Below are 15033 nucleotides of genomic sequence, written 5' to 3' on the forward strand. Positions count from 1 at the left end.
TCTTTTTTTCTCTAGCAGCTTTTAATATTTTCTCTTTATCACTTAGCTTTGGTATTTAATTATGATGTGACTTGGTGTTGATTTCTTTGGGTTTCTCCTTAATGGAGTTCTCTGTGCTTCCTGAACATGTGAGATGTTTTCCTGCCTTAATTGAGGGAAGTTTTCAGCTATGATATGCTTGAACAAAGTCTCTATCCCTTGTTCTTCCTCTTCTTCTTCAGAAACCCCTATGATGCAGATGTTATTTTTCTTCATGTTGTCACAGAGCTCTCTTAGAATTTCCTCAGACTTTTTTGCATTTGTCCTTTATTATTCTCCGTATTTTTTTTAGATTTTATTTATTCATTTTTTAGGGAGAGGACACACACAGAGAGAGAAGGGGGGAGCAGAAAGCATCAACTCCCATATGTGCCTTGATGAGGCAAGCCTGGGTTTTGAACCAGTGACCTCAGCATTCCAGGTTGATGCTTTTATGCACTGTGCCACCACAGGTCAGGCCTCCTCAGACTTTTTGAGTCTCTTTTCTTTTTGCTGCTCTGCTTCCATGCCTTTGTTTATCTTGTCCTCTAACTCACTTATTCGGTCCTCAGCTTCATCAATCCTGTTTTTAATTCCTTCCATTGTGGTCTTCGTTTCTGATGTTGTATTTGTCGTTTCTGACTGATTCTTTTTTAATATTTCAATGTCCTTTTTTATACTTGCTATCTCTTTATTTAGCTGTTTGTTATGTCCATCTATTGTTATTCTAAGATCTTTGAGCATCCTAACAGTCATTATTTTAAACTCTGCATCTGGTAATTTGGTTATATTTGACTCATTTTAGTCCTTTACTGGGGATTTCTCTTGATTGATTTGGGTTGCATTTTTCTGCGTTTTCATTTTGTCTGTGTATAAAAATGGTGTGGCCACTGGAGTCCATTGGGTGTGGCTTCTGTGTTCCCTAGGTGTGGTCTGTCTGAAGGCCCACCAACCCCTCTGCTGCTGCCTTGGGCCTTCAGGTATGGGCGTTGCCAGGGCTTACCTACTGAGGCAATCACTGTGGTTTCCACCTCTCCTCCATGGGAAGGGTGGCCTTGGCCTTTACCCTTCCCCCAAAGGTGGGGCTGTGCACCACACCGGTGCCACAAACCTCACCACTGCAAGCGGGGCTGCGCAACTATACTCAGCTGCAGGTCTCTACCTGTTCCTCGACTTCTGCCTTGCCCCGGAGAGTGGAGCTGTGCTCCTGTGCTGGCCACAAGCCCCAGACCCACGGGCCAGGTAGGGCTGCATGCCTGTGCTCAGCCATGGTTCTCTGCAGTTCCCTGGCTTTTGCCTTTCCCCTGTGTGCAGGGCTGCAGGCAGGACTGCTCTTGCTCACCCTGCCCTCAGCAGGGTTGGACCGCTTTCATGCGTCCCTTCTGCCCTCACCGGCAGGACCATGCTTCTGCATCCCATTGCCACCAGCTCTCTGGCAAGCCCTCAACAGTGTGGGTGGGGGCGCTGCTGCTCAGACCTCAGCACTCAATACTGTATTACTGAAGATTCCCTCCTAAGCAACTCTGCTCTGAGTGCCGTGAGAGAGCTTTTTTGGCTGGTGTCCTGCTTCCCTTTGCTGGTATTGCTTGTTCCAGGGGAAATATTCCCTTTTGATTTGGGGGGGGGTGACTCAGCCCAGGGGTTAGGGTGGCTGTCCCTCAAAGTATTTCTCTCCCTATGCCTCCTAGATTACACTTTTTTCCTGCTACTCCAGTCCTCTCAACTTTCCCTGTCTCACAGAGTCCTGGGTTAGTGGTTGTGAAAGAGGTTTCCTGCAGGGTTCCTTGAATCCTGGGTCTTAGAAATCTGTCTCTTTCTCACAAACAGTATCCTGACTTGTTTCACAGCTAAACACTGTCCATACAGTTCTTCTAGGCTCTGGGGATGCAGGCTGGGGCTTTGTTCCCAGGGCCCAGGATCCTCCCCTCTCCGCTAAGCTCACTTCCCTCCACGCGAGTCCTGCTGGGCTGCTGTTCACTCCCGGGAGCTGTGCAGCCCTCTCTGTGTTTCTGCTTTTTCTACCAGTCTTACTGTGGCTTCCTCAGTGTTCCTTGGTTGAAGAGTCCTCTTAGTTTAGTCCAAAGTTGGTTTTTCCAGATGATTGTTCTTAAAATTAAGTTGTAATCCACTTTGGTTCTGGGAAGTGGAAGTTGGTACATCTGCCTACTCTGTCGCCATCTTTCAGCCCCCCCCCCCCCCCGTGTTTAAAAGAACTCAACAGGACTTGGAGTAAGTTCAGACTCCTTCCCAGGGCCTGCATTGCTCTGACTACATCTTCAACCTCCTTCATCTTGATCCATTCCTCCTTTTACACCCTATGCTCTCCAGGGGTCCCCAAACTTTTTACACAGGGGACCAGTTCACTGTCCCTCAGACCATTGGAGGGCCGCCACATACAGTGTTCCTCTCACTAACCACCAATGAAAGAGGTGCCCCTTCCAGAAGTGCGACAGGGGGCCAGATAAATGGCCTCAGGGGGCCACATGCGGCCCGTGGGCCGTAGTTTGGGGATGCCTGCTCTAGCCATTCTGACTTTCATATAATCCCTCATCACATACTTTGGCTCTGTCTTCAAATTATATCCCAAATCTTCTCACTTCTTACCACCTTTTACTGCTATCTCTCTTGTCCAAGCTAAAAATAATTTCACTTACCAAGTGTGGGGAACAAGATCACTGAGGAGAGAGGTCAAGGAATTGACAGGCCATGGAGTTGGGAGGGTCATCCTTGTAGCTACTGAAATCACCAAGAATTATGACAGGAGTGAATGTGTTGTGGAGAACTCGTCTCCATATACTTTCTCCACAGTGAGCCAGGAGGGTGTAACCCAGAAAACAGTAGACAAGCAGAACTAAGGGAGGGAATGGGTAGTATCATCTGCATGACAAAACAGTAAAATCTGGGGGCTTCTGGGAAGCATGGAGGGGGTATGGTCTGGAAGCTACAATAAACAGCAAGGGGATGTCTTCTCCACTTCAAGCCCAGAAGATCAATTACCCAATGGACAATGTAAAATTAAGAAAACTGAGTACAAAACCTACAAATTCTAAAATTCTAATGATTATAATCAAGTATAAATAGTTAGAAAGCTAGCTAAAGAAATGTCAGTTACCTCTCCATTATAATGTTGTGCAAGCAAATTGCTAAGTGTTGTTTTCCCTGAAGACTGAGGTCCGAATATGAACACTTTAAATGGTGGTGCTGGCATAGGTGGAAGAAGATAGGACCGTGGGTTCAATAAAAATGTTTTAAATGTTTCTTCTGATGACAGACAGTACATTTTACCTAGAAAACTTAAAATATGCCATAATCATAAACAACTGAAAAGAGATATGGGGAAGACTTGAAAGTAAGTTCTGAAAAATTTTACTTACCTTACAGAAAATTCTGGCAATCCTTGATAAATGTTACCTTCCTTTAAAGACACAGGACAGACTTGTCCCCATCTGCTCCTTTGCCATCTATATCTTGGTGCAATCAGTTTATAAGATGCAAGAGTATGAAACAGCTCATCCTATTAAAAACATACACTGCATTTAATACATGGGCATAAGTATTGCTGAAATAATAGTATTATTTCATTTCTTGTTTGATAGTGCTTTAACTATTTAAGAAATAATTTAGAAAGCTAATTTTGTCTTTTTTATTAATTGCAACTATTCTGCACTTGTCTAAAATTTAATAGTATATAGTTCCCATTTATTATAAAGCCTTGTTTAAATTTTACTGAGCATTTTCTATTATCAGGTAGAATGAACATAAGGTAGATAGAATGTTTTCTATTATCTGTTTCAGAAAACAGGTACTGAAAAATTCTTATTGAAAAGGTTTGAAAATATACCAAATTCCTAGTAAATTTACCTGTTTTTAAATAATAAAATGTTATATATAGATTATTTTTGCATTTGCTTAGCTCTTTCCTTCTTCTTAGAATGTAAAGTTGCCCTTAGCAGTTCTTTCTGTTGGTGGTCTGCAGAGAAATTAACAACCACTTCTCCACAGATTGCAGATTGTGGAAAGGTTCACTGTCCTTGTGCTCCATTAACAGGGGACAAGAGAAGTGCAGAGAGATGGCATGGTGGGAAACTGCTAGGGTGACAGGGCCCATGCTGGCTCCCTCCCACCTTCAGATACAGATCTCACAGTAGCGCTGGCTCCAGAGTTGACCGTGGAGGACAGATGTGAATGGGAGCTCCGGTCTTGCTTGGACCACTGCAGCATCACAGAGCAAAGAGGCATGCATAGTGCACAGATGCTGCATCAATGTCCCCAACTGAAGCCTGGGAGATGTAGCTCAGTATAAAGTCAATGCTTAGGGGAATTGCACGACTGAGACCCTTGTTGGTGGGGCTGTCCCCTTCTCCACAGAGTCCACAGACAGTGAGCAAGGGACTGACACGTACCCAGTCAAGTCAGGAGGCAGCCCTTCTTTCTTTATCATCTTTATTTCCTGTCCCAACTTGAGAAAAATGTTTTAATAGCAGACCATATTTCTCTCTCAACTTCCAGTCCCTGAAGCCACATGCCTATAGGTTGCTGAGGGACGAGGAGAAGATGAGCTTTCAAAAGAGTTGAATGTCAGTCTTAAAACATGATTAGAACTGCCTCTGGTTAAGCAAGGCAGATAACACAAGCATTTGTGTTTGCTGCTTTCCTAGAACTTCATGAAAATTACACTAGAGGAATTAAAAGAGGAATAAAGTCACAAGGACATGGCTGGGACAAGACAGCAGAGGAACTGACAGCTGACCCTTGATGGCTACACATTTCTGTAGCTAGAAAGCAGGTGGCTGAGTGGTAGCTGACTTGGACCAGAGAAAGGTAAAGGCTCATTGTGGTGGCAGAGATGGGTGTGGGGTGGGCTGGGGACAGCAAGGATTGAGTTGATTTGTGAGGGGCTCAGGACCTGTTGACACTAGGCAGGGTGTGCAGAGCCTCTGAAGGCGAGGAATGGAGAGCAGAAGACAGAAGAGTTGGCTGGAAACCTTTAAAAGGAGGTGCCAGTGGCCAAAGCCACTCTCCATTTCATTTGGTCAGCCAACAGCCTTTTCCCTCAGCCCCTACCACCTTTCCTCCAGTCAGAAGACTAGAGGCTTCCTGTCTGGAGAGACTAAACCAGAGGGTCTTGTAAGAGGGACCCCAGACATAGCCACGGTGAGCAGGAGGCACAAGGAAATCGGCAGTTATAGCCACTACACTCAATCCCTTCTCTGGCTTCTTCTGTGATGCAGCAGCTCCCTCGGTAACGCCTGGCACAGCAGAGCCTCTTCAGCTCCGCCGCCAGCTCTGTTGTGAATGCGTGAACTTCCTGCACAGCATCAGCTAATTTACTGGGCCCGGTACAAAATAAAAATGTGAAGTCCTTGTTCTAAAGTTATTAAGAATTTCAAGACTGTGACATCAGAGCATTAAACTAATTGTGGGGCCCTTCTAAGCATGAGGTTCTGTGTGACTGCACAGGTCTCTAGCCCATGAAGCCACCCTTGCCTCTTCAACACAGGTGTTAGATATTTTGAATTTTGCCATTGGTTTCAGGCACTTCACAAACATCATTTCATATAATCCTTCTAATAACACTATGCGGTAGGGGATATTATCCCTTTTTAAAAAAATGAGCAAAGGGTAAAGTTAAGCAAAGTCACAGATCTGGTAGGCTGTAGATTTGGAAGTCAAATCAAGATCTGTCTGTTTTGAAAACCAATGCTGTCACTGACTACTGTGCTGATGTCAGCCTGACATGTCCTTCTTCTCACCACAAACTCTCACATTCATCTATACCCACCCACAACCCCGCCTCCTCTCCAACAGGTCATCAACTGGTAGCGCTCTCACACTCTCCTACAGGGGTTTGCATTCACATGAAGGTCTGTGTGCTTCTCACCCTTTTTTACTGTGGTTCTCATCCCTGGCTGCATAGTAGAATTGGCAAAGTTTTTATTTGAAAAATTTTTTTTAACTGTGCTATTTGAGCCTGACCAGGCGGTGGTGCAGTGGACAGAGAGTTGGACTGGGATGCAGAGGACCTAGGTTCGAGATCCCGAGGTCGTCAGCTTGAGCATGGGCTCATCTGGTTTGAGCAAAACTCACCAGCTTGGACCCAAGGTCGCTGGCTTGAGCAAGGGATTACTCAATCTGCTGTAGCCCCACGGTCAAGGCACATATCAGAAAGCAATAATGAACAACTAAGGTATTGCAATGAAAAACTAATGATTGATGCTTGTTGGGCAGATAAAATATATTATGCTCACTTTGTTAAAGATGGCGCTGCCCACGTGGAGGCCGTTGCCCAGGTGATATTAATGTGTGTTGGGGGCGGGCTGTGGGCAGGCAGGATCCTTGTAGCCTGGGGCTTGGTTTTAGGATTAAGCCTTTCCTACCCTTTTTGATGTGGTGTGGTGCAATCCCATCATGCCTCAGAGAAGTGACTTTATATTAGAGACTTCCCCTATTTTATATATTGGATTAAAGGTTATGAATCTACACTATAAAGTGGGGGCAGAACGGGAGCTTGCTCTCTTGGTTCCTGAGATTAGCATTAGACAAGATTGAGCAGAGAGAAGAGCAGAGAAAGGCCACGTGGAGGAGGCCAGGAGAAGCAGCCAAGATGGCGGAGTGTTGAAGGAGAAGCCAGTTTGTGCAGAGTTTGTGCAGGGAGAAGGAAGGAGATGGGGAACAGAGGTGAATAGAAAGCTAGAAACCTTTGATTCTAGGAAACTCAGATAAGTCAGTAGCTTTGTGAGCAGTGAATGTGAGTGGGTTTTGGAGCCCAGTGTGTGTTTTTACTTGCCAGCTGGGTGCAAGCTAGGATTAAAGATGATGGCCCATCAGTTTTTGGCTCTGTTGTTTCTTTACCGACTATCTGAATCCAATGGGAACCTGCATGGGCCAGGCGGCTGTGATGGTAGCCCTGGCTACTGACTTTACAATGCTTTTCATCTCTCTCCGTTCCTGTCTATCTGTCCCTATCTATCCCTCTCTCTGACTCTCTCTCTGTCTCTGTAAAAAAGAAAAAAAATTTACTATTTTAACTACATCAAGGGTACAATGCATTGGCATTAAGTACATTCAAAATGTGGTGCTACCATCATCACTATCCATTTCCAGAACTTTTTCATTAACCCAAACAGAAACTGCACCTATTAAACAGCAGTTTCCCTTCCCCTTCTTCTCTCAGCCCGTGGTAATCTCTGTTCTAGTCTCTACCCCTATAAACTTGCCTATTCTAGGTATCTCACTTAAGTGTGATTATACAGTATCTGTCTTTTGTTTCTGGCTTGTTTCATTTAGCAGAATGTTTTCAAGGTTCATCCATGATTTAGCATGTACCAGAATTTAATTTCCTTTGAAGGCTGAATAATATGCCACTGTATGTACATATCACGCTTTGTTTATCCATTTTTCCACTGATGGACACTTGGGTTGTTTCCACCTCATGGGTGTTTGCTGTGAATATTGGTGCACAAATATCTGTTTGAGTCCTTGCTCTCAATTCCTTTGGGTATATACCTAGGAGTAAAATTTCTGGATCTAATGATAAGTGTGTGGTTAACATTTTAAGAAAATACCAAATTGTTTTACAAAGTGGCTGCACTGTCCTCAAAAATACATACCTATTTCTTTTTAAACTTAATGGTGGTAATCTTGTAGTTTTGATTTGCATTTCCCTAATTACTAGTGATGTTGAGATTCTTTTCATGTATATTAGCCATTTATAAATCTTTGAAGATTTAAGTCCCTTACATTCAACTCTTTCATATTGATTTTCTTAAACTCCTCTGCCTTTAGCTGAAGGGCATCTATCTATAGTTATTCAAAGCACACAGGAACTTCAAGATTTATCAACTGTGACAAGCTAGGGTGTTTCAGTGCCCCAACTGTAAAGTAGGGGTTCTTAAACTTAGGTAGGGAGAGAAATCTTCTCTGGAGCTTGTAAAAATACATTTCCAGGTCCCACCTCCAGACATTCTGGTTCAGTCAGCCTGTTAGTCTTGGGTGTGGGCCTAAAGAATCTGTATTTATAGTACGTTTCCCAGGTGATCCTTTAGGAGGTGGTCTGGTCTGCCAGGGGGAAATACTGTTTGAGGGATATAAATAATGACTCCATTGTACACAGTCATAACTTCTGCCCTTTTGTGAAAAAGAAGGCAGGCATCCTTAGTCATATACCTTATGAACTGTAACCTTCGGCAATAATTTATAAGGACAAACTTTCTAGCTGGGAAATTCCCCCAGGTTTCACGGGTACTTTAAATTTTTCTTTCATTGACGACCTAAAAGAGGAGGTTCAGGACACAAACTCATGCATATTAAGTCCACCTTTCTTTCTCTTCAGCATCAGCTTCCGTTACTGAAGCCCAGCACATGTTCCAGCTATGTTCATTCATTAAGGTCAAGTGATTACACATTACAGGATAACAATAATTTCCTCAATGATTTCTTCCTTTGAATTGTAATATCTATTTATAATTCTTGTGTTTGTTTTAAAATTTCTGTTCATATAGGTAAAACTAAACTTTCCAGAATAGATCAAATCTCCATTTAAAGCCCTGTGTTCCCTTTAGCACTTAGCATTTATTATTTGATCACCATCACATCCATAATACATCAGTGCCGGGAACACAGCAGTTATTCCAAAACACTGGCTAAATGATTGAAGGAATGAATGAGTGCTTATAGAGTTCAGGGTTTTTATGTTTTTGTTTTCTTTGATGCTGCAAAATTTTTAAATGAACTTGTTTTCTTCTTTCTCATTATTACTGTCGGTTGTTCTGCTTTATTCTTTTTCTTTGTTTTAATCCTTTTGTTTTGCTGTACTTGGAATCTATAAGAATATTGTGCTAATATTACCACTTCTTTCCAGAAATCAAATCCATTTTTATTAAAGGCATCCTGAAACTCCTTTTAAACCTTGAAAAGATTATAAATTAAGGTAATAACATATAGTAAAATGGTTCACTTTCAAACAGTTATAAATAACTTACATTGTCCATTGTATCAATCATTTCTTCCTCTGCACTCTGAAGTTTAGTTAAAATAGCTGCTCTTTTTAGGTTCAGAAATTTAAGTCGATCCATGACCGTCTAAATTTAAAGAACAAATCTTTAAATGTATTGGCATTTGAACATCTCAGTTATCCTGAAAAAGTGATGAGCTCATAAGTAGAATACTTCCTTGCTTCTTCCCAGCTTCTGGTTGTTTGCTGGCAATCTTTGATGTTCCTTGGCTTATAAATGCATCATTCCCATCCCTGCCTTTGTTGTCACATGCTATCTATCCTCTTCCTGTGTATCTGAGTCACTTCTCTTATAAGGACACCAGTCACATTGCAATAGGGCCCATGGTAATTCACTATGAACTCATCTTAACTTGATTACATCTGAAAAGATCCTACTTTCAAGTAAAGTCACATTTACAGGTATTGGAGGTTAAGACCTCAGCATATCTTTTGTAGGGAACACAATTTAACTCATAACAGTCTACCCTCTGGTTCTCAAATATTCACGTCCTTAGAGGTCTAGCCCTACAGGACCTCTTCAGGCAGAGGGAAGACAGCCATGTGAAGACAGAAGGCAGATACTTGGGTTATGCTAACCCAAGCCAAAGGGCTATCAGAAGCCAGAAGAGGCAAGGACGGATCTTCCCCTAGAGTCTTTAGAGGGAGCATGATCCTGTCAACATGTTGATTTTGGACATCTAGCCTTCAGAACTATGAGAATACATTTTTGTTATTTTAAACCACCTAGTTTATGGTACTTTGCTATGGCAGCCTTAAGAAACTAATACAGACACTCTGTGGAAGACCTTGAGACAAAGTCTGAGGCTGAGAGATGGTGAGATGGACAAAATCCTGATGGCACATGGTAATCTGAGGTAGATTGTATTATTTGTTTACAATTTACCATTCCTCTCCTTCCCTTGCTAATTTCCTAGTTCGTGTTGCATGAAGTATACCCCATCCCATTGGTGTTGAGCTTCTCATGTAACTTATTTTTGCCAGTGGAATGTGGGCAGAATTTCCAGGGTATCAATGCCAAATGGGGTCTTAACAGGCTTGGCAAGTCTCAACCACTCTTGTTGGAGTTTCTGCCGCTACCTTGAGGAAAGTGTGTTTAGGTTGCAAAAAGTGGTTAAATTTTGGATAGATTTTGAAGGAGAAACCTACTGTGTATGCTTGATGGACTGAATGTGGGATGTGAGGAAAAGAAAAGACCAGCTTGGGATCTCTGCCCATCTTTCATCTGCCAGAGAAGGAAGAAGGGCTAGAAACAGAATTAATAATTAATCATGCCTATGTAAGGAAACCTCCATAAAACCCCAGAAATATGGGGTTTAGAGAGCTTCCAGGTTGGCACACACAGTTACACCAAGAGGGTGACACACCCCAACTCCATGGGGACAGACACTCCTGAGGTTGGGGCCCTCTCAGACCTCACCCTATGTATCTCTTCATCTGGCTGTTCATTTGTATCCTCTCTCATTTCCTTTAATAAACTGCTTTTTCTGGTGCCTGGCCAACATCCACGAGCCATCCACGAGCCTACTCAGTCACCTCAATAGAACAAAAGATGCTCCTGGCTTCTTTTTTTTTTTTTTTTTTTGTATTTTTCTGAAGCTGGAAACGGGGAGAGACAGTCAGACAGACTCCCACATGCGCTTGACCGGGATCCACCCGGCACGCCCACCAGGGGCGAAGCTCTGCCCACCAGGGGGCGATGCTCTGCCCCTCCCGGGCGTCGCTCTGCCGCGACCAGAGCCACTCTAGCGCCTGGGGCAGAGGCCAAGGAGCCATCCCCAGCGCGGGCCATCCTTGCTCCAATGGAGCCTTGGCTGCGGGAGGGGAAGAGAGAGACAGAGAGGAAGGGGGGGGGTTGGAGAAGCAAATGGGCACTTCTCCTATGTGCCCTGGCCGGGAATTAAACCCGGGTCCCCCGCACACCAGGCCGATGCTCTACTGCTGAGCCAACCGGCCAGGGCCCCGGCTTCTTGTCACTCAGGAAATTACAAAGGTTTGGGGAGCTCTGTGCCAGGAAGCAGAAGCAGAGACCAATACATATTTTCTATTATCTCACAGATGTTTAATAATCACCTCATATTTAAATATGCAAGATAAAACTAATGACCCAATTTACCATTACCACCAACCCACCTCAAATGTACTTCTCCCACAGTTTTTCTCTCTCAGTAATGTCAAATCCATCCTGCCCACTGCCCACTGCCCAGCCTTAGATTCTTAATTTGGAAATCATTTCTGATTATTTTTCAGACTAGGTTCTGTCCTTCTGCCACACCATTTTACAATCCCACTAGCAATATGTGAGGGTTCCAATTTTTCTACATCCTTGCCAGCACTTCTTGGTGCCTGTTTTCTTCTGTTATTGTTTAATTCCAGCCATCTTAGTGGGTATGAAGTGGTATTTCACTATGGTTTTATTTGGCATTTCTCTAATGGCTCATGTATCTTACCATGTGCTTTTTGGCTGCTCTTTGCTTTTACTTTTCTTTAAGGTATTTTTTTTGTCATACAGAGATTTTTAGATTCAAGTGTAGTTTTGATTTAAGTATAAACGAATGAATACAACATCAAATTTTTAAGTGTCAAAATGAACTTTTCAAACAATAAATAATTTAAAATGTCAATATATATCTGATAAAATATGGGCAATCCAATCAACAACTTTTTGAATTTCCAAACTGTGAATATTCTTACTGAAAACACTTACCGTGAAGAGCTCCTCTGGGCGCTTATTTCCATCCAGCTCAATGAAGTACTGGGCACTGTGTTCTGCCATTACTTCCTGCCGATAACAGAAAAGAAATCTTATAATCTAGGATCACCGGGAAAACTGAATATAAGATCAGAATCATAATATACTGTGAAGAAATCTTGAAAGCTAAGTTGCTTTATATGTAATATAATGTAAGTTGTTTTCCGTGCTCAAGCTGTTTAAAATGACCATATTGATTTCTGTTTCTTTCAGCAGGGTATGAGTGTTTGCTTTACCATATTCTTGCTAGCATTAGAAAGCCTTCTTCCTTGTTTATCTTTTAAAATTTGACCATGGATTATTTAGTTAGCATTTCTTTGAAATCAGGGAGGCTGAACATTTTCTGGAGGCCTGTCACTCTTTTGTCTTTCATTTTTGTGAACTGTCTGCTCATATTTGTGGTCTGTATCTCAGAAGGGTGAGAAGTTACAACTTTAAAACGTCAGTTCTATGACTTTCTCAAAATTGATGTGGATATATTTCTAGTTTATTTTTTGAGTGAGGTTTTAAACATTTTTTTTCCAGAAGTCTTATATGTAATGAAACTGAAGCTGTCATTTTTTTTCCTGTGTGATCTCATCACTTGTTCAGCTGAACATCTCTTAAGCATTGGCCACTTACCATAATTTGGACCCTGCACTGGGTATCGGCCAGGCTAGTGTGTAAGACCTTGTCCCTAACCTTGAAAAGACTATCTCCGCTTATTTTCCTCCTGTGAATATAGTTTTCTGAATCCGATTTTAATTATGCTTTATTTCATACCCAGTTAAGGACTATCAGGATATTTTTTGTTGAAGGAAGAATGTTACACATAGACATGTAAAATTACTGTTAAGAAGTTATGTTTAAAGGCCAGGGATAGAAGAGAAGTAAAGGAGGAATAAAAGTCATACATAAGAAAAAAAAAATTTGGTTCTGATTTTAGGGGGTAGATGGTAAGAATTAAAGTGATCCACTTATTTGTCTTTAAATATATATATATAAACATTATAAAACAGCATAAAATAAATTAGTTTAGTTTCTCTACTAGATGGGAAGAGGCAACTTGAAGACTGTTTTTTACTTGTCTTTCTTGTCCTATTGCTTAGCGTGATGTCTGGCCAAATATTCAAGTTCAATAAATGTTTGTTGAATAAATTTTGAGCAGAAATTTGGCAGTATTCCCTGGAGTTTTGGCCATCGAAAACAGGTTTTTCACATAATTGTAATTTTAGTAATCATATTTTTTAAATGCTAATTATTTTAGTTAAAAGTTCCTTACTACACTATGTAATGGGTTATTGTGTTTACATATTAATCAACTTTGAATGGGATAACCACAGAAACCACTGGGGATAATTCTTCTTTAGATTTCAGTTTAAATAAACTAACAATTCCTTTTAGAATAAAAGATGCACCTTAAGTATATATTTGTTTTGCTAAACCCATAAATTACAGATTAAAAGTGATTTCATAAAACAGTCTGTTAACCTAGCTTTTCTAATCTCCAACTGTAAAGGAATTCCCCTAGTGATTTTTGACAAACGCCATTCACTTATCACTTTCAGCAAAGCTGATGCTTTGTAAGAGTAAAATAATATTGTTCTGTGAAACAGCCTTCAGGATGGAAGCTTAATAGCAGTCTACCAGCCCTGGCCAGTTGGCTCAGTGGTAGAGCATCGGCCTGGCGTGCAGGAGTCCCAGGTTCGATTCCCGGCCAGGGCACACAGGAGAAGCGCCCATCTGCTTCTCCACCCCTCCCCCTCTCCTTCTCTGTCTCTCTCTTCCCCTCCTGCAGCCGAGGCTCCATTGGAGCAAAGTTGGCCCTGGCGCTGGGGATGGCTCTGTGGCCTCTGCCTCAGGCGCTAGAATGGCTCTGGTTGCAACAGAGCCACGTCCCAAGATGGGCAGAGTATCGCCCCCTGGTGGGCGTGCCAGGTGGATCCTGGTTGGGCGCATGCGGGAGTCTGTCTGACTGCCTTCCTGCTTTCAGTTTCGAAAAAATACAAAAAAAAAAAAAAAAAAAAATAGCAGTCTACCAAATTCAAGAGGAGGAGAATCAGGCAGATGATATATGGGGGTGAATAAATGAGAAAGCTGTTTAACAGTGATAAAACACAAATATCAATACTGTCATTTTCAGCAATATATCTTGTTCTTACTTTTAAAGCATGAAAATTTATATCCTTGTAAAGTTTAACGGTGTGTTCAATATTTTCCAAATAATCCTCAGGCCTCTGAACTAAATGTTGAAGAGTTTCAGCCACCACCTGCATTTCACCAATAATAACCTACATGGGGGAAAAAACATTTAAAAGTAGTTTTATGTTAATGGTTGAGAAGCAGGGAGAAGGGAAAATCAGAGACTGAGGATTTTTATTTAAGAGAAATTAAACACAACAAGGGTCCTTTATCAGGTGGAATAAAACTTCAAACTGACTTTGATACTTACTTTCTTTGTGTTTTTCAATGAGTAGGGAAGAGTAGGGGAAGAACATCAAATTTTTAGCGATAAAATAAAGAAATTAGATTTTCTCTGAATAACTGAGCTTCTAGTTTGTTCATTGACTCACTCAGTAAAGATAGACTGGATGCTTGCTATGTGTAGGCACTTCGAGGAGCTTGAGATACTACAGTGACTGAAACCAATTAAGACACTGGGAATCACAGCACACATTCTAGTTGGGGAACAAAGCATAAATAAGTATCTAACAGGTTAGATGGCAGTAAGTATGAGGATGAAAGATAATGCAGGATAGAGGGGATGGAAAGCAATGGAAAAAAATTTTATTTTAATCAAGTGGTCATGGAAGGGTTCTTGGAAGAAGTAACATTTGAGTAGAACCCAGAGGGAAATGAGGGAGAAAGCCACACAGATTTCTGGAGAATGAACATTTCAAGGCAGAGGGAATAGTGTATGTAAAAATTCTCAGTCCAAGGTCTGAAAAGTGTTCAATATCATATTTATTATCCTATTATTATTATCATGTTTATTATATAATTATTAATTCTAGTTTTTATCAATGTACACAAACTATGTTTTACAGCATTTGAATCATATTATCTATTATATAAGCCAATTTATAACATTTAAAATGCTTTTAATACTATTTTATTGGTCAAATAAGAAATTAATATCCTTAAATATATGATTATTTAATCATAGTTGGACAAGAATGTTTCATATTTTTCATACCTAGAAATAACATTTCACCAAATAGTTTTATAGATAAATCTTAATATATTATTACTAATATTTAATTAGTAATAA

At 41.3% G+C, this 15033-nt stretch overlaps 1 protein-coding gene across 3 annotated transcripts in view; it reads right to left on the minus strand.

Moving 5' to 3' along the window:
• AK9 (adenylate kinase 9) overlaps positions 1–15033 on the minus strand; it is a 178054-nt gene that overhangs the window by 140159 nt on the left and 22862 nt on the right. For all 3 annotated transcript variants that reach the window (XM_066247994.1, XM_066247991.1, XM_066247993.1), the window contains exons 8-12: positions 13925–14053; positions 11739–11813; positions 9000–9098; positions 3393–3532; positions 3131–3311 (exon numbers count right to left, since the gene is read on the minus strand). In XM_066247994.1, the coding sequence (XP_066104091.1) occupies positions 3131–3311; positions 3393–3532; positions 9000–9098; positions 11739–11813; positions 13925–14053 (624 nt within the window). The remainder of the gene's footprint in view (positions 1–3130; positions 3312–3392; positions 3533–8999; positions 9099–11738; positions 11814–13924; positions 14054–15033) is intronic.

Source organism: Saccopteryx bilineata, chromosome 12, assembly GCF_036850765.1.
Source record: "Saccopteryx bilineata isolate mSacBil1 chromosome 12, mSacBil1_pri_phased_curated, whole genome shotgun sequence".
Classification (NCBI taxonomy): Eukaryota; Metazoa; Chordata; class Mammalia; order Chiroptera; family Emballonuridae; genus Saccopteryx; species Saccopteryx bilineata.